Source organism: Gopherus flavomarginatus, chromosome 7 (assembly GCF_025201925.1).
Source record: "Gopherus flavomarginatus isolate rGopFla2 chromosome 7, rGopFla2.mat.asm, whole genome shotgun sequence".
Classification (NCBI taxonomy): domain Eukaryota; kingdom Metazoa; phylum Chordata; order Testudines; family Testudinidae; genus Gopherus; species Gopherus flavomarginatus.
Genome location: NC_066623.1, coordinates 15,388,776 through 15,415,809, shown reverse-complemented (window position 1 = coordinate 15,415,809; position 27,034 = coordinate 15,388,776). Strand labels below are relative to the sequence as shown.

Here is a 27,034-nt window from a genome sequence, read left to right as displayed (position 1 = left end):
GATGGCCACAGCCATCAACTCTGTGACTGCTGGATATGTCCATGGCTGCCTGCAGTGACATTCTAGCAACCATTTGGCACTCTTACAATTTCTTGCAACTCCTCCCTGTTGTTCTCCTGTCAGAGATCTCTAACAGGAAGGGAGTGACCCTCTCCCAGGTGAGAAACGTTATTTTTTGCTAACAAGGCTTGATAGTTCTATACCTGGAGCTGGAGTCAGGCAAAGGTGTACTCTTTGTACCCATACAGGTCTAATTTCTTTGAGACTCTGTCCATAGGTGTACCCTGTGATGACATGTATTTTCTACTGGACTGTGAAAACCACTGAAGATCCTGGAGTTGGTGCATGGAAAAATGTTCAAAGCCCTTCAGAGACATCTGGTAATTTTTTCCCACCTGTTTAGACAGAGGAGGAGAGTGGATGGATTCTGACAGAGTCCCTTAGCTGGCTCCAGTATGCCTCACCGATGGGGAGGGAAATCCTGGTTGGAGATGTCAAACTTAAAAACCATCCTCCAAAGCACGTGTGTCTTCTCTCATATTACTACTATTTCAATGTCCAGAGTCTCTGCAATGTCAGACAGGAGAATGCTTTGAAGTCATCAGCTCCTAGGGGATGAGCTGTTGTCAGCTCAGGTGATGAGGCCTAGACAGTGATGCTGCTGGAGAATGGGATCACCTCCTGTTCCTGGATGCATGAAAGAGGGATCTGCTCCAGGGCATGTGCAATGACAGTCCCCAGTTAAGTCAGTTATAGCTAAGGTGACATGGGGTACTGATTTGCTTAAGGCTGATTGGCCCAGTGTCATTTATGCCCAGCCTGGGACAGAGATTTTAGCAATGGGCTTGTGGCATTGTCCTTGGAGTTGCTCTCTGAAGGCAGGGGAAAGGCATCTCTGCTCAATGCCAGGAAGGCGTAAGCTAGTGAGAGTGAGGACAAGTACATCACTTCAAATGGCAGTGCCATAGAGTAATGTGGCATCTGCACCAATTCTGGAACTGGTTGCCACTCTGGAGTGGGGGATGCTGGAGCCTCTGAGGGGGATAATTGGGCCTGTTATTGGCTCAGTCATAGGCCCTAGTATCAGTGCCAGGCCTCCTTCATCATGTACTACACTCTCCTTGTTAGAGGACTTGGGAGACTCAGTCCTTGAAGGAGTTATGTTTTACATCTTCCTCGGGGGATGATCTCATGTGCTGTTTGGAGCTACCTTAATGGTCTGTGCAAGTTTGTCTTGTGCACTGCCTTTCCGTATCAGCAGCATAGGTGCTAGCTCCATTATTGAAGTTGTCTGGGTCAAGGTCATTAGCGTTGAGGACACTGGCATCGAGGTTGTTGGGGCTGACGCTCATGGTGCAGGTTCTGACTATGTCCTCTGTTTCCTTGCTTTCACTGCTTGATCCCAGGATATGGTGTCTGCTTGGGGGAGTGCTGACTGATGCTTGCTCTTTTGGCTCCACCTTGTTGACATTTCCTTTGGGTCTAAAATGGACATCTGCTCAAGCATGCCCACATTGGTTCCTTGAGCACGTGTAACTTGAGCTGAATGTCCCTGACATGCAGATTCTGGAGAAAAACACACCTACATACCAAACACCTGTCCAGGATGTGGTTCTCTCCAAGCAGAAGAGTCACAGGTTGTATCAATCACTGAGGGGAATGAGTCCATCACAGGATAGGCAGGATTTGAACTCTGATGGTTTAGAGTCAACCATGTTGGCATACAGAATCTTGCCCTGCTGTTCAAGGGTGCGTGTGCGTGTGTGTGTGTGTGTCTCTCTCTCTCCCCCCCCCATCCCCCTACTGGGGAGGAATGGGGGACATCCAATCAAAGAAAACATGGAAGAAGGGTGAACATAAAATTTCTTCTTCAATTTAACTGAAAAAAGACAAGTTTGAAGCTCTGAAAAGTAGAAGATGGGAGACTTGTGGGGTTCCATCTTGCTACCATAGGCAGTTAGAAGGAACTGAGGGATGGTGGGACACTCTACCCCTTATGTAGCACAGGGCACATATACATCCCTAACAGACACTGCTATTTAAAAGAATCTGACCTTGCATGCATGAGATGTGTGCACCTTCAGTGGAATCCATGCTGACACATACTCGAAGAACATGACTTTATTTATATTTTTAAAGCACCAGGTACATTTATAGTGCTATCTAAGCATTTTGTAATAATTCAAAATCCTCCATATTTTTGTATTTATATTTAAAACAAGCACAGAAATGCGTATCTTTTAGATATTTTTGAAGATGCAGAGTTTAACAATACAATAGTTTGATACTACTTAACTAGAATTTAAACATTAAGCTATATTATTTTTCAGTGTCAGAAAATATAGTTCCTTTTTTCATATCCAATATCTTAATTTTTGCTGTGTCACTGAGTCATCCTACAATACAAAATTATTTGAAAGTTCTAATGAGCATAGGATCCTAAGGAACTGACACTGCACTTCACAATCTCAGAACATTGGTCAATATTCTTCTTTATCCTGTAGAATTTCTCCACATATTCAGAACGGCCCAAAAGCTCCACAAAATCTTCATCATGTGTTATGACAAGAAGCTGAAAGTTGTGCTGTTGTGAGCGGCTTTTTATTATCCTATGAAAGAGATGAAGTTTAGGACACTTTTATGGAAGTTGCGTGCTAACTTTACGTAACTTGCAAATACACAAAATAAAAAACTCTAAAACAACATTAATGTAATATTCTAATCAATATTGTATTCAATAAAAAAGGTATCTTCCTAATTATTATCTCTTCACATTTTCTTATATGTGAAAAATTAAATTAAAAATGGTTAACTACTTGGGCAAAAACAGGAATGTATTGGAAATAAATGCAGGCTCTCCTTCTGTCAGCTAATTTATCTGCCCATTAGTAAAATGCTTCAAAGTTCATACTCTTAGGCTCTGAGTATCAAAGATGTAGTGAACTCTTAGCAAAGATAAAAGAATAAAGAGCTGTGACCCATATTAACTGCATGAGTGAAAAGCTCTTCACTGTTGCTGTGGTAGCCCTAATGTGGATGCATCAAGACAAGGAGCATAAACTGTCAAACAATCTAACAGCTAATGTTCATGTTACTTCTTCGCTATGTGTAAAATGAAAAAACTGATACTGTGCTTCTCTTCCCTTCCCTTCGCTTCCCAATAAAGCAGCAGGAATCTAAAGCTCTTCCTGCCCAAAATACAGTAAGAGATGTACAGAATTAGCAAGCCATTGGGCAAAATGAATTCTAACCAGTGGCAAAACTACTGTAAATGCTGGACCTGATTCTGTTCTCACTTAAAACTGTATATGTCAATGAAGACACAGTAGTGTAAATCCAAATCTATTTATAACAAAGAATCCACCTTTCTCAAGTCTATTAAAACTCAGAAGATATCCATCCCAAAAGACTCCCAATGAAAGCCAAAGTCACTTACTCCACCAGAGCATGTGCAAGAGACTCAATGTTCTCTCGATCAAGATTGGTGGTAGGCTCATCCAGTGCAAGAATGCCACAGTTGAGACAGAATGTTTCTGCCAGAGCAAGACGAATAATGAGGGAAGCAAGCACCTGAAAGAAAATAAAAACTCACTCTTCAGTATGTGATTAGAAAGCACCAATGTATATAACTGTTCAATTTATAACACCAAGGACTTGGCTACACTTGCAAGTTAGAGCACATTAAGTCATCCCTGGCCGCCCAAACTCCTGAGGTGTCCACACTGGCAAGGTACAAAGAGTGCCTGGACTCTATGGCTGGAGCACCCCTGGTAATCCATCTCCACGAGAAGCATAATGCTTGCCGTGCCCTGGCTGGAGCACCGCGGCACCAGTGTGGACACCCTGGTCTATTAATGCACTCTGACTGGCCTCCAGAAGTGTCCCACAATGCCTGTTCTAGCCACTCTGGTCATCACTTTGAATTCTACTGCGCTGCCGTCAGACCTGCCCTTTAAATTCTCTGGGAATTTTGAAATTCCCCTTCCTGTTTGCTAAGCAAGGTGTGGAGTGCTCTCAATGCATCCTTCCAGGTAACCATGCCTCCATGCACCAGGCAATCCCCAGTATGGAGCAAAGGTGAGGTGCTAGACCTTATCAGAGTTTGAGGGGAGGAAGCTGTCCAGTCCCAGCTGCCCTACAGCCGTAGGAATTACGATACCTTCAGGCAGATATCAAGGGACATGATGGAAAGGGGCCATGACCACAACGCACAGCAGTGCAGGGTTAAAGTGAAGGAGCTGCGGAATGCCTACCACAAAGCAAGGGGGGCAAAACGCAGCTCCGATGCTGCCCCCATGACCTGCTGTTTCTACAAAGAACTGGATGCGATACTTGGGGGCGACTCCACTTCCACTCCAAAGACTACCATGGACATTTCAGAGACTGTAGCAGCACAGAGTTCAACAAGGCAGGAGGAGGAAAGCAGGAGCGAGGGTGCTGAGGAGGAGGGGGACAGCCTGGCATCCCTAGATGCATGCAGCCAGGAGCTCTTTTCAAGCCAGGAGGAAGGTAGCCAGTCGCAATGGATGGTGCTTGGGGAAGAACAGCAGAGAAGGTGCCCAGTAAGTGGCTTTTATTTTGGGAAGGTAGTTGTTCGGTGTGGGCTTTTGGGGCTAGGAGAGTTGCAGAGTTAGGGCTGCATGTATGCCTAGATGTGCATTAGGGCATTGATGTGCTCTCTCACATCGCAGTCATCGGCCTCAGTCATCTCTTCAAAGGTTTCATGCAAAAACTGGGCAATCCGCTTGAGCAGGTTCCTTGGCAGAGCTACTGTGCTCCTTGTCCCAGTAAGGCTAACGTGTCCTGCCACTGTGCCGTGATGGGCGGGGGAACCATTGCTGCACACAGGCAAGCTGTATAAGGGCCAGGGCGGAAGCTGCATTGTAGAAGACGACCCTTCCTTGCTTCCCAGGTCACCCTCAGCAGCGAGATATCCTGCAGGACGAACTCATCCTGTGGAAAATGTGTGGACAGTATTCATTATAGAGGCCCCCAGCAGCTGTTGGCTTTCCCCAAGGCACAGAACCCCAGAGAACAGTACGGCCATGAAACAATCAGTCCTGCTTACCCCTGTGCTTACTCACCATTTTGGGGCTCCTGTGGGTTATGTGCACTTGCTTTGGGGCGGGCAATTTCTGCTACTGTGTACACTGTACTTGTCTTTAAGTACAGCCTAATCATTGCTCTGTCTGGTGTGAACAATGCTGTCTCTGTTAAGTGTTACATTTTGGCTTTACAGATGCAACTTTGAGATCCCAGCCATCCTTGTTATCAATGGCCGAAAGACTTCAAAGAAACTTTGAGATTTTGAGGCTGAAAGACTTCACAGCGTCCACGAACAAGCAAAGAGGACCTGCTGCATGACTTCATGCAGCAATCCCTTAATGAAAATCAAAAAAAGTGCAGGAGTGGCAGGAGACTAAAAGGAGGCTTCGCCAGCAGAATGCAGTTCGCCGGCACCAAACCACGGAGCGGCTGCTAAGCATCATAAAGTGCCAAGCGGAATCGATACAGGCGCTTGTAGCAATAAAGTCAGAGCACATCCATGCCTGCTGCCCCCTACAGCCCTCGTCCCAAAACTCTTTTCCTTGTGCTCCCATGTCACAGCCAACTAGGGTGACCTGATTTTTTAGGGGCAGTCCCGATTTTTGAGTTTTTTTCTTATATAGGCTCTTATTACCCCCACCCTCATCCCAATTTTTCACAGTTGCTGTCTGGTCACCCTACCACCAATTCACTTTCTCCAACATCTGGGTTCTTATCACCACCAGCTGCCTCCAACACCTGTAGCTTCAGCACCCAACCCTGCAAACTACGACTCTTACCCAATGCACTCAACCCCCATCACCATGCATTTTAGCCAGCCTGAAGTGCAGCACTCACTGCACGGCACTCCAGACAGGAAGGCTGAGTATGATAATAGGACATATGCAAATCTGTGATTGTCTCATTCCCCAACCTGCCACCTTCCCTCCTCCTACGCAGTAAAGGGCATGACACACCTGTCTGTTTCCCAAGCAGTTGTGGTTCTTTTCAATAAATGATTTTTTGGCTCTGAAAACATTCTTTACTGCATTAAGTAAAAGATACTGTAGCCCAGGAAAGCAACAGACACTGCAAATCAATGCATCATACGTAGCAAACACAGATGCCTACAAGCATTGGCTGTCAACATCAAATTACTCCCTCAAGGCATCCCTAATCCTTACAGTCCCACGCTGGGTGCCTGTAATAGCCCTGATTCTCTGTCTGTTCAAATTTGGCCTGCAGGTGTTGAAGCTCCGAGGTCCATGCCTGAGTGAAGCTTTCACCCTTCCCTTCACAAATGTTTTAGAGGCTACAGCATGCGGCTATAACCGTGGAGATGTTGTAATCGGCCAGGTCCAGCTTCACATACAGACAGTACCAGTAGCCCTTTAAATAGCCAAAAGCACATGCAACAATCATTCTGCAGCGACTCAGCCTGTTGCTGAATTGCTCCTTGCTGCTGTCAAGGCTCCTTGTGTAGGGTTTCATGAGCCACGGCATTAGAGGGTAAGCGGGGTCTCCAAGGATCACAATGGGCATTTCAACTTCCCCTACAGTGATCTCCTGGTCTGGGAAGAAAGTCCCAGCTTGCAGCTTCCTGAACAGGCCCGGGTTTTAAAAGATGCATGCGTCATGCACCTTTCTGGAACAGCCTGCATTAATGTCCCTGAAACACTCACAGTGATCCACAAGCCCTGCAAACTTGCATCAACACAATTCCAATGGTTGACTTTCCCACTCCAAACTCTTTAGTGACTGATCAGTAGCTGTCTGGAATTGCCAGCTTCCAGATTGTAATAGCCACCCGCTTCTCCACTGGCAAGGCAGCTCTCAGTCTTGCGTCCTTGTGTCTCAGGGTGGGAGCAAACTCATCACATAATCCCATGAAAGTGGCTTTCCTCATCTGAAAGTTCTTCAGCCACTGCTCGTCATCCCAGACTTGCATGAGGATGTGATCCCACCACTCAGTGTTTGTTTCCCGAGCCCAAAAGCGGCGTTCCACTGTGGTGAGCATGTCTGTGAATGCCACAAGCAAGCTCGTGTCATATGCGTTACATGAGTCGACATCATCGTCTGACTCATCACTGTCACTTTATAGCTGAAGGAGTAACTCGACTGCAATTTGTGACATGCTGGCAAGACCCATCAGCATATTCCTCACAAGTTCAGGATCCATTCCCGCAGACCAAAAAGGGAAGACAAAACGCTCAATACAAGAAATGTTGAAAGATGGCACCAAATGTGGATGCGAAGCGATGCATCATGGGGCACTGGGGCATGACTCAGAATGCCCGGCCTCCGCCCCCTTCCCTAGAATCAGAAGAGGTACTCTGTGGGATAGCTGCCCATAATGCACTGCTCCCAATGCCACAGCAAGTGCCGCAAATGTGGCCACACCACTGCACTTGCAGGTAACAGTGTGAACATACGGCAGCGCTTTCCCTGCTGTGGTCTCCAAGGGCTGGTTTAACTCACAGCGCTCTACATCTGCAAGTGTAGCCATGCTCCAAGAAAAAGAAGCAGCAGGCTTTAGAGTTAAAAGGCAACATGCTAGATGTTTGTAAATGTCTATTAACAGATCCATTCACTGTTAACAGACAGAACTAAATGAAAAAAATCTAATTTAAATTAAACAATTAATTCAAAAAAATCTATGCTAAAAGAATGTTGTGAAGGTTGGAAAGTGGAATACTTAAAACTTAGGAAATAACAGAATTAAGTATGTCTCAGGAACCTTAATTCCGCATCTGTGTAAGAATGCATTACGATATAGTCTTTAATTAGGTGATCACATTTATTTTGATCCATTCTCACACCTTTTGACACTGGATGGTTGAGATTTATGTGCAAATCTTAGTGGACCCGGCCCCTTTTTGGGTTACTGAACCACTAATTATTTTTCTAAAGTTGAGACACTTGAATTGCCACTACTCAGGCTAATACTACGTTACTAAGCCTGACTGCTTAGGTTCTCATGTGACCTTATGACAAGCAAAAATTATAAACACATCATGGGAACTGTAGCAGGGGTATAACTCTAGTAAAGGATACTTTTCAGTGACCATATATGCAGGCATATTTCCTGATGAACTAGTTCTCAGAAAACGACTAAGAAGAAATCTCTCATTCACTGTCATTTACGGCTCTCATGGACCATCCTAAGCTACTGCAACAGTATTTTTGTTTTATCTTTACACTGCTGTCTGGCAAATGTCTTAGATTTTCCTCAAAAGATAATGTGTGCAATTTTTATTTAAAAAAAAAGGATAGAATTGCTTTCAGCAAGAGATTAACTTGAGAGCATTTCCCACACCAGGGTGATAACACTGTATGCATCTATTCATAGAATACCCTTTCAATGCATCAGTGCCATGGAGCAGCTAGACATATTTTGCATCACTCATTTTAATTTGGGGGCCATTTTTTCCTTTCCTTATCTTCACATCTAAAGATCCAGAGTATGCCTATTCTCCCAATTTGCCAAACCTCTCACAGACTTCTTGTCCCTCGAATGTGTATTTAAATAAAATGCTGTAACATACCTTTTGCCCAGCACTGCATCTCCCTCGCATGTCCAGAGCGGTATCCCCTTTTATCATTACTACTCTATAATTGTAGCTCCTCCTTTTATCAGACGCTGAAACATTTTCATCTGCATCAGAACGAATTTCTATATATTCAATATCTAATATGGGAAGAAAATGCAATTTCATTATAAAAACATGTTTTAAACAATGGATTGAGACAGTGAGGTGATAAAATGTGCAATAGTTAAACAAAGCTGGGAAAGTAGAGACAGCGTTACTGTAGGCAATATAATTATACAAACAATATTCAGAACACTTGTGCCAACAGATTAATTTTTGACATTGGTAGGTTAATGTATCCAAATAGGTAAAAACTAAAGAAGAGTGCTTAATTGGCACAAGTTTTTTTTTGGAAGGATGTCTGAACTTTGGAAAACATGGGAAGAGAATGAATCACTTTTGGTTAAACCAAATCATGGTTAACCACATAATTCTTTATTATTACTACAATCTGCTCACATTTTAAAGGGGGACAGATGCAGATTTTGAAGAATGGCACTTTCTCTAATTTGAGATCTTAGCTTTTTACATTTTGAGTACACAGCATCTGGAGAGACTGATAAACTGAAACTACAAAAAATAATGTACCTTGCCCTCTGTAGGTGCTTCGCCAAAGATCACGAATGATTTTGTTGATTTCTTCCATTTTCATGCTGTGAAATGTCATTATTGCTCTAAGAAAGGGGGGAGGGGAAACAGTCCATTTACTTTGGGTGTAACTGTGTACTGCAGCTGACTGCAAGCTCCTTGGAGCAAGCACCACTTTTCCTTCTATGTCTTCTAAGCAAACAGTTTGTACTCAAATGCTCTTTAAAATAGCAATGTATAATGGTGAGTGTAGTAGAAATATCTATACAACAAATACATTAAAAACAAGTAAATATTCCCTCTCTTACGCACCCTTTTTATTTTTTTAATGTTAACATATTTTCATCTTGAGAGATGTTGGAGCAATAGAAACATAATTCTTTGTCTGCTCTTCTTAGGGCTTGTCTACATGGCACTTTACTGCATGGCAATCCAGGATGTAAATCTATAGCGCACCAGCTTGCCACGCAGCAGTACACTAAGCCACCACATTCCGGGACTTTTACTGCGCTGTGGCTATGTTTGCGTGAGACGGTACCACATAGCAAACTAGTAATACTGTAGCTTCACACCTTCACTTGAAGCACAGTAACTTCCTATGTAGGCAAACTCTTAGATGTGCAATCATTCACTGAAGAACAGGGTTACGAACTTGTAATGTAATCAGAATTCACATGTAAAATCTGCATTTCAAATCTTTACAAAAAATGTAAAGTTTCCTCAAACCTGCAGTGAATAGGAAGCAATTATGATTAAGTTACATCAGGGTTAGTAAGTTATGTTTAGGATTAAAGTGGCAAAAACAAATTCAAAGTTATGGGTCCACCACATTTTTTAAAAAAATCACAGTGAACTTTCACAAAAATGACACCTGTCTCAGATTCTGAAAGTTATGAACTGTAGACTTAGGCCCTGATCCTGGAAACACTTATGCTGGTGACTATCTTTACATATGTAAGTATCCTCACTGACTCCAATATATGAAGTTACTCAAGTGCATACATGTTTGCAGAACTGGTCTTTCCTGGTTTCTCCTTCAGAAAAATGAGATCACAACTTTCATAAACAGAGATTTGAAAGAAACTTTCTATTCTAAATTTCTAGTTATATTACCTTTTGGTTATAGTGTTTGATGTCTGTCATTCTGGCAGACACACCATGTCTGCAGCTCAGATTCTTAGAGGGGTAGCTTTTTAAAAAGGATGGTGCTAATTACAATTTTATTCAACAGAAAAACTTTTCTGTTCTTTTCATATGTTGCTAATATTTAATTTTTATTATTAAAGAAACAGAATGTTGACAATACAAAAAAAAAAGCATTGCCTTTCACCTTTATGACTGATTCTATATTATGGTTTAGATTTTCAAAGAAGTTCAGGGAATTTAGCTTTCATTTAAAAAGAACAGAGATGCGTGGCTAAGTATCCTGGACTTTGAAAATCTCAATCAATATTTTTAAATACACCTCTACCTCGATATAACACTGTCCTTGGGAGCCAAAAAGTCTTACTGCATTATAGGTGAAACCACGTTATATTGAACTTGATTTGATCTGCCAGAGCCTGCAGCCCTGCCCCCCCGGAGCGCCTCTTTACCGCGTTATATCCAAATTTGTGTGGTGTTATAACGGGGTAGAGGTGTATTCTTATGCACTGATTTGCAAACTTAGGCAATACTTAGGCACAACAGGAAGGCACAGGGATATCATCAAGGATGGTGGCCTTAGAAACTTCCAGAAAGACTTCTTAGCCATGTCTTGCTTCACAGGCACACATATGCATGTGACAGAGTGTGCAGATACATGTTGTCACACCTCCTGCCTCATTCTATCCATTTATTCCACGTACTGAAATTTGCCAGAGTCCTACTTTTGATGCACTCAGAGAAATTTTATATATTTTGACAGCTTGCTATATACAAAAACAAAGCAGACTAGCAGAGTGGGGAATGACACCATGTGCAAACAGAATGGTATTTTAAGTCACATTTAGGGATCTGTCAGTCTTGCAAGTGAATCTTGTAATAATTTTGTCTTCCTTCACTAAAAATGTCCATCTTTTTCAAATTTAAAAGCAAAAAAATTCTTCATTTTTAAAAACACAAATAAAATAGAATCCATTTAGAAGTGAATAAGATCTGACAAGAGACTAATGAACATCATGTAACTTACCACAATCAAAGAACATTTGAAGCTTGGGCTACATTTGGTATGCACTGTAGAGTTTAAAATTTTGGCTCAGTCACTAGGCAAGCTTGTAGGTACTGACTACAGTGGAATGAACAAACAACCCTATACCAGTACATGATGGTTGGTTCACCATCCCTGCCTCTTAGCCAAGCCAAAGTGTATATTAAAAACTATAAAAACATGCAAATTAAAATAAATATGAAAACATGGTTGCTATAGAAACAAAAAAATGTTAACTCAGTCATCTCCTTTTATTTTGTCAAATTCTCATTCTTTTGGACAAGACTGGAAAATCGCAAATATTAGGGGGGCTAGAAGAATATTTAAAACTGGATAGATACGTGATTGTTTTGGCTTCTATCTCATAAGGCTGGAGAAGCAAACCTTGGCAAACCTCTAAAAAAGAGGTTAAATTTAGATATATATTTCATACATTCATAAATGTTAAGGCCATGTTGGACCATTATGATAATCTAGTCTGATGTTACTAGTAAGGCTATGAAATGCCTAGACGTTTAAACAGCAGGAAATGGAAGAGGTAATATCTGAACTCCTCATCTTCTGGCTCCCAGAGCACTGAACCTTCCCCTAAACTAAACAGTATATTTAATGTACAATCTCTTATAAATGCTAATAATTTTCCTCACAGAGAAAAGTTGTAGTCCAATACTTCCCTCTGGCAACTCTTTTGAGCAAACAACAGTCTTTTGTGTCAAGCATTTCTTAATTCACACTATTATTTATTTTTTTCTTATCTTTGTGTTGTCTTACAGTATATTTTAAAACCTGAAGTAATTTAAGAGATTTTGCAAGTATCTATCTATCTATCTTGGTGTTTTATATTGTTGCCCATCAGCACAGTATCCGAGTACCTACAAAGTAAAATGAATGGCAAAAGCAAAGTCGCTAGCAGATTTAATGTAATCTCTGGCATGGTTCCCTTTTCAAGGTAAAACCTCTGCTTGGAGTAGGTGGGTGGGTTTTTCCCTTTGGTTTTTTAGATATTATTGTTGGTAGGAGTTTATTGAGGGGGAAGGGAATGTTAGATTAGTGAGCATTATTCTTATGGTGGGAAGGCTTTTGTATTAATAGTCAAAAAGGATAAAAAATAAACTTAGGTCTCTGGTTGACATGTATATAGAAAGGTGTGCTCTTTTTCTCCTTTTTAACTAGAAAAAGGAAAGTTTTTGCCCCTTTAATATTTTGAAGGGGTTAGGCTCGAAAAGTCAACTCAGGCACTCACTCTGCAGTCAAGAAGTTAAGTCAATAACACGTTGGGCTTTGAAGGTTGCAAGTACTGAGGGGAGATGGAGTAGTATCTTCTTGATTACAAAGTGGAGAGGACTCTTCCCTCCCTTCTGACTCTACCAAGAATACTGTTTCAATCATTTGGAAATAAATTCCACCCACCTTGTCCTACAGTAGTAAAACTGACATAAGGATTTTATTGATCTTATATTTTATTTTAATCATCCATCTATTAATATCAAACATAGGTTTTTTTTATGTTGAATCATCTCTCTTTTTGACATGAACCAAGACCTGCAAGAAGTTAGCACTGAGTGAAAGATGCATTTTTGAGTTGACCTTTAAAACAGAAAGCAGTGCTCAACCTGGTGTTTTACTATAATATCAGATAAGAACATGGAAATAGAAGTAGATTGTTGGCTCACGTCATTTACATGAAAGTTTCTTTTTTCCTTTTTTAAACCGGGGCAATAAAATGCACTATTTAAAAAAATATATTTTTCCCACCTGTCCATCAAGAGGAACCTTCTCTCTCCACCTCTTGTTGGGATATACAAAATTCCCAATGCCATTAAAAGGAATTGTTAAGCATGAATGAAGGAAAAAAACTTCAAAACACTCTCAAGGACTTAGGAATTTGTTACTCAAATATTTATTACCAATCTTTAAATTTCAAAACAATAAAACTATATAAAGAAGAATTAACCTCACAGTGAAACCTTGACAGCACAAAAGTGCATACAAAATGTTGGTTTTCCCAGCCTACATGTAGAGATTTCAAACTCTCATTAGAGGCAACATTTCTTCTCACTGATTACTGTAGATTACCAATAAGTGATGTTTATCTGTTTTTTCTTGAAATTACATGACTGGATTTCCTGTATTGCCTTAAACAGACACACAATAGAATCTACTCTATGCAAGTGAGTTCTGAACTCTAAAAGGGGAATTCCTGGAGAGCACATCCATTTAGGTTGACAGGTTAAAATTTAGTGTGCAAGGTTGCACACTACATTTCAACACTCACTATTTAATGAATTTTGGAGAAGCTTACAGTGGAATATTAACAAATCTTTAATTGAACATTTTTTAGTAATAAAATTACTTCTATTATACTAATTTAGTATTCTGAAAAAATCTACATTAAAGAAAGTACACTTTCACTGAAAATCAACCTTTGAACACTGCAGAAAAACAGAAGGTAAGATGTACTGAATGCAACTGTAATAAATTTAAATATTAATCCTTGTTCATCACAATCTATAAGCATCTCTGGTTAAGTCATTATCAATGGAGGACTAATGTTTATATGTCTGCAGTGCATCAATAAAAGACTATTATGATTGTGATAATTTACTATAATATGTTAAGTAGCATGCCATCAGACCCAAACTGTGCTGTCTCTCTAAATCTTTGTAAAATACGAAAGACACTGAAGAATATTTGTTGTAGTTTAAATTCCATAGTAAAACAAACATGTAGAATACCTTTACTGATGAAAAATTGTATGCCTAGTAGAAAGAAAAACTAATTTATTGCTTTTAAAAAAATTATGGAGGAAAAACTGTCCCCAACAGCTTACTTTAGCTTTACCATTCATCTAACACAGACCCTGGGCATGAAGCCATCAGCCCTTAGGAAACTCCAACTACTACAGAATGCTTCATCACATCTCTTCAGAAGTATGGACTACCACAAGCATATGTAACCTGTTCTCCACTCTCTATGCTGGTTTCTCATATAATATCAATACAAAGTTCTCAATCCTTATCTGTAAGGTGCTCAGTAGCCTAGGCCAGCTGAACATATAGAAAAGATTAACTAAGGCTTTGGAATGAAGAATGTGGTCAACAGTTCCGCTTCTTGGGGACAATGGAGCATTCTATCAGAAGGGAAAGATCTTCTGTGCAAGAGAAAAGTCTTTCTTGAGGTGGTCAGTCTGAGACTAGAATGAGCTTCCACAGGAAGTAAGGACCATCACAAAGCCCATCACATTCTACTCTGAGGAACACTTGTTCAATCTTTTCTTCTCTAACAGAAAACATTAAAAAAACCTCAAACCCCTGCAAGTCAAAACACTACACTGCACACACATTTCTCCACTTGATATGAGAGTTAAAGAGAGCAAACCACTTGTGACAAATGCTAATCATATTGCTTAGTGCTAAGATATTATGGTAATGAGGGTAGTACAGGAACTTCTATAGAAAAGAAGAGAAAAATGAGTTTGGTATCCAAATACCTAAATAGATTCCACCACGCTCATCACTGTTATTTTGGACTTTTTGTCTTTTGGGGCTGTCTGAGAGAAAAACTGCAGAAAGAAATTCCTGATTATCTGTAAGACAGAGTTATACCTCGTGTATCTTTACTTAGTCAAGAGTTTACCTCCACGCCCAAAAAACTGGGAGGCATGCCAATGATCAGAGGGAGTGATAAGAAAATGAAAATTGTGTGTGACTCCCCTCACATAGTTTCCTAAATATTCCTTTATGTGGGAAAGGATCCATAGAAGAACAGGACAATCTGTATGGAGACCCTGTGTTTCCACATCACCTTTGGATCCTCCTCTGGTTTCCAGACAACTGTGCTGCTTGGGTTTCCTCTGCCAGCAGCTGCCCTGGAGAACCCCATGAAAGAGGGTTTCATAGCATGGAGAGGATTCTACACAAAAGGCCAAAAGAATGATCCTGTGTTACCATTAAAGTTCATTCACTGGCCAGTTTTGCTGAGTATAACTATATGAATCTTCTCCCATGCCTCCTAACTTGTACATCTAGACCCAAATAGTTTCTCCAAAGAACTGGGAATGAAATGGGTTTGAGAGGGTTAGGAAGACAATTTTGTTACTGATTTATGATTTAACTGGTTCAGTTGTATTGCATACATGAAAATGGAGTAGATGACATGATGACAGATATACCTTAACTTCTGAGAACATTTTTATGGTTCCAATCTTTTGCAATGTGCTGAATTATTTTCTTCATTAATAAAATTTGTTTTAAGAAAATGCAGCCATCTTCATCCTATCTTCTAGATATAAAGAAGTTCTGGTTGCAAGTTTTCAGGATAAATATTATAGAACCATTTTAAAAAAAATACCCCACATTTCTATAGGAACTTTAAACTTAAATAACTGATTTTATATCAGGGAAAGAATCATGGTATTTTTCAAGAATTTTTAAGAAATAATTTACTATTTTGAATTTATGCTAGAAAGCTTGAAATTGAAAGCTGTTTCCATATCAAAACTCCTCCCTTTCCAGTAGCGTTCACCCAATGGTTTGTAATGTTGTTCCTAAGTGCTGGGCTATTATATGAATAATTTATTTTTATAACACTGACGAATTTGCTTTGATCAAAACCTAACCAATTTTGACCCAGTCAACCTTGGGCTTGACAATATCTTTTTAAAATTATATCTTGGGAGAAAAGAATATCGATCAGACTTTTTTTCCCCCAATAGCTACACATGATAAGTCAGTTTTAGTGGCATAGTTTTCACTGCAAAAGATAATATTGCATTTCAAAAATTATTTTAGTTTTAGGCTCAAAAAGAGAGGTGTGTGATGTTACTAAATGTAAAACAGTCTCTAAACATTTAGGGTGCTTCGTCATATTAAAATACTCACTTATCAAGTGCCTTGTAGTACATGTCTAGGTCCCTGTTTACCAGCTCTGTTGTTCTCATAACAATCATCATTTCTCTGTACTTTTCCTCAGCATCTTTGAATTGAGATTCTCGAAGCTCTTTCTTAAACCGAATGATCTCTTCCTCAAATCCACGCTGCCGACCTAATGCCAAACTGTGATTTCTTTTCAAATCCTCTATTTTCTCCTCCAGACGTTGTCTTTCACTGTCAAGTAAAAGAAGAATCAAAGTATATAAACTGTTCTGCATTTAAGGCTTTATACACAAAGAAGTCTTTAAAAAACAGCCTTACTTCCCTATTTATGCCAGAAAGTAACACTTTGTATACAAACTTAAGCACTAGAAATGAATCCACCAGGCCTAAAGTAGGTTTTATTGGTCTGAAAGTTGGAGGCGTACTATGGAAGTATATTTACTATTGGCAAAAAGTGAGAAAATATTTTTCATAAAATTTGTTTACGGAACAAACTTAAAGCCACTATCTAATTAAGAGAAAACAAATTACCAATGTTGGAGGCTGGAATGCTAGAAATATATAAAATAACTAGTCTGATATTAGGGACCTAATTATTCATGCTGCTGCTCAGCAACAAGATTATTTTGATAATTTGTTAGGTGCCAATACTGTATTTGGCACTGTACAAACAAATATAAAAAATAGCTACTGCCCCAAAGAATTTACAATCCAAGGGATTAATACCAAAATTGCTGAAATAAATGGAAGATCTGCCATGGGCTTTAATACAAACGGGATTGAGCATGAAAAAAAGACATGAAGACAAGATAGTCTAGTTTGAATAAGAGAATTAATTCCCCACACGTTGTTTGGAATTATGAGGGAAAAATCACTGAAACCATTCAATGTGCAGCAACAAGAAAGAGGGCAAAGACACTCTCCCAGCTACATTTTTTAAAATTCAGCAATCATACATGACATCTTAAATTTCATATTACAAAACTATCAGAAAAGATATACTGCTCATAAAATATTAAGCTGTATCAGATGTGGTACATAAAAAAATAAAAGTGATAATATTGTTATTTTATAATTCTATCTGAAACGCTACTTGCAGGATTGGTTGCCACAGTAGTCACAAAGTATATAAAATTACACTGGGGTTTGATCCTGCGAACAGAGACATGAGTGACTACTCGCATAAGGAGTCCCACCAACATCAAATGGACTCATGCACATGCGTAACTTCACTCATGTAAGAAGTGTTTGTAGGATTGGACCTTTGGAGGTTTTGCAAAGCAGCAGCCTTCAAAACTATGATTTCTGGAATATTTGCTGATCAAAATAACAAACATTTGCATGCCTTCCTCTTAATTCCCACTACTAAATGACACACAAAAAGACAGGAAAATATTTAAGGTTCTTTTAATTAGCATCACCTTTTAATTTAAGCAATTGTCTTACGCCATAGTTGCCACAGGGATTTAACACAAGCATGAACTTGGAGGGGAAGTGGTCTGTGCGAGTGAAAGGAAAGGTGGTCTATGAAACAATTCTCTGTTAAGATGTGGTCAACTTCTTGAAAACTCCTGCTTAACATTTAAGAAGTTATTTTTTTTTAAAAAGAAAAGGTAACCCTACTTTTTCAGTTGTGGAACTTTCATTTCCCCCATCTCCTTCAAATGTTGTTTTCGTTCTTCTTCAACTTCTTTTAGGTCTTCATTTCTTTTTCTTAATGTAAGGTTATCCTCTAGCCATCTTTCCTGGATCTAAAGTCAAATAAAGTCAAGCAGTTTAATAGACTAATGCACTTTTTGAATTCCACATGTTTTTACAAAATTACATAACTTTCCATATCTAAATGAAAGCTTTTGATTATTTTAATCAATGGCTCTGGATAGATAAGTCATTGGAGATGAAATTTTCCATGAACCATGTATGCCTCAAAATGTCTTTAGGCATTACAATGATGATTATTAATAATAAAATATCAGACATGCCAGTTTTCATAGAAAAGGGACCTCAGGAGGTCTAGTCCAACCCCCTGCTCAAAGCAGGACCAATCCCCAGACAGATTTTTGCCCCAGGTTCCTAGATGGTCCCCTTAAGGATTGAACTCACAATCCCGGGTTTAGCAGGCCAATGCTCGAACCGCTGAGCTATCCAGTTGGATTTTTGCTTGTATATAAATAAAATGTAAATGTCACAATAACACTTTATTCTGATTAAACAAATAGTATAGTGAAAAAAATGGGATAAATCCAGGCTAATGCATGAGAATATAAGTAGTAGTTGTTAAATACATTATCAAAGAATTTCAAGTATTGAAAAAGCACAAGTACAAGCCAATAAACATGTTAAAGAGTGATTAGTTGCTTCTGATGCCTTGATTTCTGGTTTCAGAGTGGTAGCTGTGTTAGTCTGTATCAGCAAAAAGAACGAGTCCTTGTGGCACCTTAGAGACTAACAAATTTATTTGAGCATAAGCTTTCATGGGCTAAAACCCACTTCATCAGATGTATGCGGTGGAAAATACAGTAGGAAGATATATATATACCGAGAACATGAAAAAATGGGTGTTTCTATACCAACTATAATGACAGCAATCAATTAAGGTGGACTATTAGCAGGAGAAAAAAAACTTTTGTAGTGATAATCAGGATGGCCCATTTCCAACTGTTGACAAGAAGGTGTGAGTAACAGTAGGGGGAAAATCATCAAGGGGAAATAGTTTTTACTTTGTGTAATGACCCATCCACTCTGAGTCTTCATTCAAGCCTAATTTAACGGTGTCCAGTTTGCAAATTAATTCCACTTCTGCAGTTTCGCGTTGGAGTCTGTTTTTGAAGTTTTTTTGTTGGAGTATTGCGACTTTGAGGTCTGTAATTGAGTGGCTAATGAGGTTGAAGTGTTCTCCGACTGGTTTTTGAATGTTATAATTTTTAACGTCTGATTTGTGTCCATCTATTCTTTTCCGTAGACTGTCCAGTTTGGCCAATGTACAAGGCAGAGGGGCATTGCTAGCAGATGATGGCATATCTCACATTGGTAGATATGCAGGTGAACGAGCTTCTGATACTGTGGCTGATGTGATTAGGTCCTATGATGGTATCCCCTGAATAGATACGTGAACAGAGTTGGCAACAAACTTTGTTGCAAGGATAGGCTTCTGAGTTAGTGTTTTTTGTTGTGTGGCGTGTGGTTACTGGTGAGTACACCTCTAACCCGATATAACACTGTCCTCGGAAGCCAAAAAATCTTACCGCATTATAGGAGAAAATGCGTTATATTGAATTTGCTTTGATCCACTGGAAAGCTCAGCTCCTCCCCCTCCCCGAGCTGCTGCTTTACTGAGTTATATCCGAATTCGTGTTATATCGGGTTGTGTTATTTCGAGGTAGAGGTGTATTTGCTTTAGGTTGGGGGCTGACTGTAAGAGAGGACTGGCCTCCCAAGATTGTGAGAGTGAAGGATTCGCCTTCAGGATACGTTGTAGATCCTTGATAATGCGCTGGAGAGGTTTTAGTTGGGGGCTGAAGGTGATGGCTAGTGGCGTTCTGTTACTTTCTTTGTTGGGCCTGTCCTGTAGTAGGTGACTTCTGGGTACTTTTCTGGATCTGTCAATCTGTTTCTTCAAGTCACCGACTACAGGACAGGACACCATCAGAGGACCTAATCACATCAGCTACAGAATTGGAATTAATTTGCAAACTAAACACCATCAAATTAGGCTTGAATGAAGATTCAGAGTGGTTGGGTCATTACACAAAGTAAAAACTATTTCCCCATGATGATTTTTCCCCCTACTGTTACTCACACCTTATCAACTGCTGGAAATGGGCCATCCTCATTATCGCTACAAACTTTTTTTTTCTCCTGCTAATAGCCCACCTTAATTGATTGCCTCTCGTTACAGTTGGTATAGCAACACCCATTTTTTCATGTTCTCTGTGCATATATATCTTCCTACTGTATTTTCCACTGCATGCATCCAATGAAGTGGGTTTTAGCCCACGAAAGCTTATGCTCAAATAAATTTGTTAGTCTCTAAGGTGCCACGAGTACTCCTCTTTCTTTTTGCATGATTTCTGGTATCCTTAAAGGGCCCTCCTACTCAGAAGATTCTACACGCAAAATTACTAGTCACTTCTGAAAATTTGGGCTGTTAATTATACTATATACTTATCTCTTTTGGACTACCATGTAAACTGAACATTATAGACCTGACTTTTCAAGAATGCATCTACTTTAGAACGTGTAAATCTTGCACTTTTTGGGGCTCATACATGGTAATTATTCTCACTAAGGTCCTGATCAGGCAAATTGATCTACATGGAAATACCCTTGTGCCAGTGTGGGTCACACCAGAGTCACTGCAGTTTTGCCTGGGTACTAGGGACCACTTGCCTGGACCCACCTAGAGGATCAAGGCCTAACCATTCAGTTTATACTCTATCATAAATCAAGACAAGTAGGAACCTACCTTCTGAGTATCAATGTCTTGTCTAATTGTTCCCATTTCTTTACTTATTTTTTCTTTCTGTTTCTCACAATCAGCTAGTTGAGTTTTTACTTCATCAAGTTCAGACTCTTTTTGCTATACAGAAAGGAAATGTGGTTAGTTTAACAAAAAATAAAGTTTAAGTATTTTTATTCTCTTCGTTATAAAATTACCTTTTTATAGTCTTCTTTTCCTCCCTGAATATACTTCTCAATTTCTTTCACATAGTCATGGATATTTTTAACTTTCTCTTTGATCTCATTTATCTGTGGGGAAAAATATCTGAAGTAATATAGGTGTATGTCTAAGAAATATATATCCTTCACAGAACTGCATAAACTTTAAGTACAGAACATTTTCAAAGTGCAGATCATTATCATAGCTAAAGCTTACATAACTGTGGAACCATTTAGTTTTTAAAAGCCAGGGTATAATCCAGTTTCTCTCACATTACCATACTTTTCAAAACACATTTAAATATTATATTTTCTAGCAGACAGATGCATAATTATTTTTACTGACTGTTGTTACACAGAGCTTTTCCCCCCCACCCAACAAGGCTATTTATATTACTACATTTTATTGATTTTTAATTAATTGTTGTCAGAATTGTAAAGTAGCCAGGTGCTTTGGCAATGAGCACTAATATAAATTCTAAACAATCTCACACATCTAATAGTTTGCTTCACATTAATCTTCTACTATGTAAATCTACCACAATTCTCAACAAGGCAAACTTCCTTATGACAAAGGCACTGCACCTTTGTCTAAAAAAGTGTCATTTTAATTGACTGAATTTCTACTATCCCAACCTAAGCAAAATACATTTTACTAACATGTGATAAGTAGTCTAACCTTCTCTTGTGTTACTTTGTTACTTGTGTTCTTTTTGTTGATTAGATCTACTCTCTCCCGCTGAAGTTTTTCTAAAGTTGCTTCCAAAGGAAATAGCTGATCCTTCGCCTCCTGGGTGAAAAAAAAGCCAAGATGCTTAATTTCCATTAGAAATCCATCCTTATCTTCTCAGTGCCTTAGAGATTGTTTCCTGTTATTGCTTGTAAAATTGTGAAAAAAACACATGAATACATGTGAACACATCTGGTTTTTCTGTGATCTGGAATGTTTTTTAAGGAAGTATGTTTATTTTTTCAGTGTTAATGAAATTGTGAATATGCAGATAAAGCAAGTGCAATAGGTCCCCACGTTTATATGGTGGCAAAATAAACAGGAGAAATTAAAAAAATCTTAATTTCCATGATAACTGATAATGTTAAAATAGGACAAAGTTAATCCTAGTGTACCCCAGTTAAATTTAATATTTAATAGTATTTCCACAAAAGTAAAGAAACTACTATTTGATTTTCTTACTTTGATCTCTCTATATAAAGACTGAACCCCAGTGGACAATTCCACAGTCTGATCCTCCAGTTGTTGTTGACGCTGCATATTACTGGAAATTTGTAGCTTCTCTGCTTTAAGTTCATTCACTGTACTCTTTAGCTGCTGGATCTGAGTCTGCTGGTCCTGTTTAAGTTTTTGATTTAACTCAATTTTACCAGTAACTGCAGAAAAATAAATACCCCCCCCCCACACACACACTTTTAGTCAACCTTACATTAACCAAAACCTTTTACTCTGCACTAACTGAAATCTTACTCTTAGTATCATATGACGGATCCATAACGTACAAAACATTCCAATGAAAAATGAGAAGCAGTATGCCTGAAATAAGATTACATTAAAATATATTAAATAATCAGCTATTGCTTTAAAAATTAAAAATATAAATAAGCATATATTTTAAAACAGAGACTTTCATAAAAGCAGTTTCAAAAAGTTACTTTCAATATTCAAAATGCACAGAAGCTGGGAAACTACCAGTTTACTTGTATGATTTACCTGTATCCCATAGGTGTTTTTTTCCTTGTTTTTCCTGGCTTACTTTCATAAGAGTTCGATCTAAGTCTACCCCTTGCAGCTTATTGGCCAGCTGGGCAATTTTTCGTTCAACATCCCTTAGATCAGTCTGAAAACAACAACAGGAAAAAAAACGTTAAAATTTTTGTAGTATTGATTGCTGTATTTAATAACTTTAAGAAAACGATCTTGCACTTACCCTACTTCAAATTCAGAGCAGCTTATACTAAAAAATGTGTTTTAATCTAAAACGCACTATTTATTTTTAAAACAAATGTACAAATGGATGAGGTTATTAGAAACTGAGTTTATACTATAGACAACACTTGCAAATTCAGAACTTCAGATGTGCACGGGAAAACAGCATTCACACAAGGGTTTCTATCTGAAAAATTCAGGTGTGCAAAATTGATGATGTCATTTTGTAGTCCATGTTATTAAATTAGGCACAATTGTAAAAGCTTACACTTAAGGTCCGTTGAAACAAAGAAAGGAAAAATGTAGCCAGAGTAATAAATATATAATGATGCATTCAGAACAAAGGGAATTTTAAATCAGTATGATTCAAATCATACAGGGTGCAGAAATATATACTTTATTTCCTGCCCATTTGACACACCTTTAAACACTGTGCCATGGTACGACACAGCTGAAACTATGTCAGCTATTGCTTTGTTTTTCTAAAAATCAGTCAGAATTAGGAACATTCTTGAATTTATTTTCTCTTATTCAGTGCTGCACTAATTTTTTCACCTTATTATGGTGCAAATGCTGCCCCCACATGTATGTGGATGGTGCTATAGCAAATGGGCAATATTTGGAAAGGAACATAGTATGAAGCCCAGAGACAGGAAGAGTTGGAATAGAGTGGCAGAAGGTTAGGGTTGTAAAGGATAGTTCAGTCACTAATCCGGAGCAGCGTCCAAAGTGATTGTGTTCCCATTTGAAGGCCTGGAGAACACAGGTAAAAGATCTCTCCCCTACTTCCACCATGGCATTCTACAAAACCCGATGATGCTTGTGAATTGTTTGTAAAGCACTTTAGAATTCTCTGAAATTAAGGTCACTATACAAGTATATATTATCATCATCCATAACCACTTGTGATAATTTTGGTTTTTTTTTTAAAAAATCCTTTTTTCCTCTACTGTTTTTGAGATCCTTCAACATTTCGAGGCACTGCAACAGACTGCATACCAAGGTAGCACTAAGGGAGTGTTATTTTATTAATTAATAAGTCTAGTAAACTTACCTGGTACCTTTCCATAAGTGTTATATCTTGTAAACATGCTTTGGCACTTTCCTCCTCAGGCATGACTGTACCTAAGAGAGTCTCCTGTTCTTCTACATCACTCTTTAGGCGCTGAATATCTCGGTTTACATTCTGTAGCTTGTTTCTTAAGTCTGGTATGTCCTTTTCTTTAAGTTCAGCTATGGTCTGCCTTAATATAAAATAAATCCATAACAACAATTGCCCATTTAAAGTTCAATTTAAAGTAGCTTAAGTTCAAAATAATGGGTAATTTGTGCTACGATTTAAAATTGGAGCAGATGAAACTATTTTACAGAAATCTGCCCATCTGGTCATCTCATTTATCAACCTATGGTAACAGATCCAGTTCAAAGCCAAGAAAACTTATCAAAGCAACGTGCTCATGCTAGTCTCAGATTGTACAGAAAACCACTATACAATACTACCACCTTGTGAAGGAAAAGCATAAAAAGTTTTTATATTGTGTACTTATTTTCCCCCTCTCTTACACACTAAGTCCCATGCAACCCTGAGCTAACCAGACTCTGCTAGAAAACAGGCTCCTAAAACTTCCTGAGCCTGGAGACCCTTCATCTCTGCAAAATTCATGCGTTTTCCAACCCCAAATCTTGTTGGTACTGACATGAATGCTAAAATTTTTTCAATTTTGTTTTGGGGGAGTTGTGGGGAGAGAAGAAAAGGAGAGTCAAAGTGCCTTCTGTGATACATTTTTCCCAGTTTAAAAGATGCAGACAATTTTGAAGAAAGGAGAATTAATCTTTGTAGAGAGATCTGCAGGGATCCTTCTGGGGATTTTTTTTTAAAAACATTAACTACTATCTGGTGCCATCTGGTAAATTTCAAAGACAACAATACTTAAACTGCTCCTTAGACAGATCTAATGTCAAGGGATAAAATAGCTTCAGCAAACATATTTAACATGAAGTAGAAAGAAGACATTTTAGTAACAGCATAAATAATTTCACCATTTTAATAATTATAGATGTTAAAAAGTGAAAGAAAAAGAAGGATTTTTTTATACTGGACATGACCACTGAAGAAGCGACACTTAACCAATTCCTCTGCCTAGCCCTCAACAGGAATGTGAAAGTCCTGGAATTGTCAAACATATAGTACAGTCTAAACTGAGTAAAGGACAAAGCTCTTAGTTATTATAGATTGACATGACATTTCGAGGGTTAGTGTTTTGAGAGTTGAATTATCTACTTCCAAAATATTTTCCTCACATTTATCCTTGTTCTTTGTAACACACAGAAACTATCATCATTTGGAATAATATGATTCCTTTTAAAAGTGTGTAATTAGAAGCGTAGTATACTCTGCGTGGTACCTTACCTTATTGGTTTAAGCCCCATCATTTCATCACGCTTCTTTTCTCTTTTTTTAAGATCAGACTCTGTTGACTTCAGTTTATCTGGAGCAAGACGTAACTTGGACTGCAGATCGCTAATTACATCTTGCAGTTCTGACTCGGTTTGAAAGACCCTCTGACAAACTGGGCAACATGACTGGTTCTCATCTGTCAGTTGTGTAATAAACTGTGAATAAACTGCTGTTGCTCCAGCAAGCATAGCTGTTTTTAAAAGAATAAATTAAAAGTTTGTCAATTAAAGTTGTGAATAATGAAATCTGCAACAATAATTTGTTGCATTATAAAAGGAAACAAATTTGATACCTGTGAAATTAATAGAACAAGGGAATAGTTTAGCTTAAATTGCTCTCTCTTAAATAAATCAATTGTGAAAGTGACTGTAATTTTCTTTTAATACTACCAGACTCTTCTGCTAACATTAGACACAACGAGCCACATCTGTGGCCACACTGGAGCTGCTCATTTACACTGTTTGCATAGCTGGCAGATCCAGGTAGCGGAATATTCTTCCAGCTTTGACACAACCGAGGATCAGGACCTAAATATTTACTATGTCAAAGTAGTTACTAGTAAATTTATAAGAACGAAATAATAAGGTAGCAAATTCACTGAGGGAATGAAAATATTTTCGTGGCTGTTTACATGCAATATAGAAGAATAAAACTAAGGAAAAATGATTCTAATTTTATTCTTAAATATGGCACTTTCAGGTTGGGCCTTATATCAGGTTTTATATTAACTATTGCTCATCTCACAAGGACCCGCTACTCCATATAACAGGCAGTATTACTGTCTTAGGATTTGGAATTTAAGTTTAAAAAGAGCTTTAGAAGAAAGTGAAGAAATACATATACTTACCTCGCTGCTTGGAAGTTTTTTCAATTTCATCCTGAAGTTTGTATAGATCACTATCAAAATCCTGGCTTCCACAAACATCAAAAAGTTTGTCTTCATAATTGGACAACTGCTCTTCTTTTTTTCTTAGCTCAATACTGATATGATTTTTATTTTGTTCTGCTGAAGCTAATTCTTTGCTGAAACAGGAATGTGCGAATTCTTATATTAAAGATGGGGACCAAAATAAGTTTACAAACCATTATAGCCCAGAAACTATTAAGTTAGTTTGAAGCTCATATCCACATTGGATAAATTCCTGCCAGTTTTGGCAGAAAAGCCAATCTATAAGGAATACTTTCAATACTATAAGCATTGGATAATACTTTTTATTTGCTAATTTGAAGAATGGGACAATATGTTGCATTTCAAAAGTCTACTAGCCTGTTTGCCAGAAGATAGGAATGGGCGACAGGGAATGGATCACTTGATGATTACCTGTTCTATTCATTCCCTCTGAGGCACCTGGCATTGGTCATTGTCGAAAGACAGGATAATGGGCTAGATGGACCTTTGATCTGACCCAGTATGGCTCTCTTATGTTCTTATGCCAAGACATTATTTTTGTTTTCTAGCTTATTTCTGGAATCTATTTCTAAATGATATACCCATGGCCATAACTTCCTAGAAATGATATCTGAATTTCATTTTTATTGTTTACTCCATTTATATACTAACTAGGGCTGTCAATCAATTAAAAAAATTAATCACAATTAATTGCACTGTTAAACAATAATAGCATACAATTTATTTAAATATTTTTTGATGTTTTCTATATTTTTAAATATATGATTTGAATTACAACACAGAATACAAACTATACAGTGCTC

General features: G+C 38.4%; 1 protein-coding gene across 4 annotated transcripts in view; it reads right to left on the bottom strand.

Moving 5' to 3' along the window:
- Positions 1-2,106: 2,106 nt before the first annotated feature.
- The window catches only part of RAD50 (RAD50 double strand break repair protein), a 46,109-nt gene continuing 21,181 nt past the window's right edge, over positions 2,107-27,034 (bottom strand). For 3 of the 4 annotated variants that reach the window (XM_050962528.1, XM_050962530.1, XM_050962529.1), the window contains 14 exons: positions 26,169-26,344; positions 25,274-25,511; positions 23,918-24,107; positions 22,648-22,774; positions 22,117-22,310; positions 21,604-21,714; positions 20,922-21,014; positions 20,731-20,844; positions 17,889-18,016; positions 16,272-16,496; positions 9,204-9,289; positions 8,571-8,713; positions 3,437-3,570; positions 2,107-2,609 (listed from right to left, as the gene is read on the bottom strand). In XM_050962528.1, coding sequence (XP_050818485.1) covers positions 2,423-2,609; positions 3,437-3,570; positions 8,571-8,713; positions 9,204-9,289; positions 16,272-16,496; positions 17,889-18,016; positions 20,731-20,844; positions 20,922-21,014; positions 21,604-21,714; positions 22,117-22,310; positions 22,648-22,774; positions 23,918-24,107; positions 25,274-25,511; positions 26,169-26,344 — 2,146 coding nt within the window. In that variant the 3' untranslated portion in view covers positions 2,107-2,422. Of the gene's footprint in view, positions 2,610-3,436; positions 3,571-8,570; positions 8,714-9,203; positions 9,290-15,196; positions 15,304-16,271; positions 16,497-17,888; positions 18,017-20,730; positions 20,845-20,921; positions 21,015-21,603; positions 21,715-22,116; positions 22,311-22,647; positions 22,775-23,917; positions 24,108-25,273; positions 25,512-26,168; positions 26,345-27,034 lie in introns of those variants that run through there. The other variant, XM_050962531.1, reaches the window with a different exon arrangement.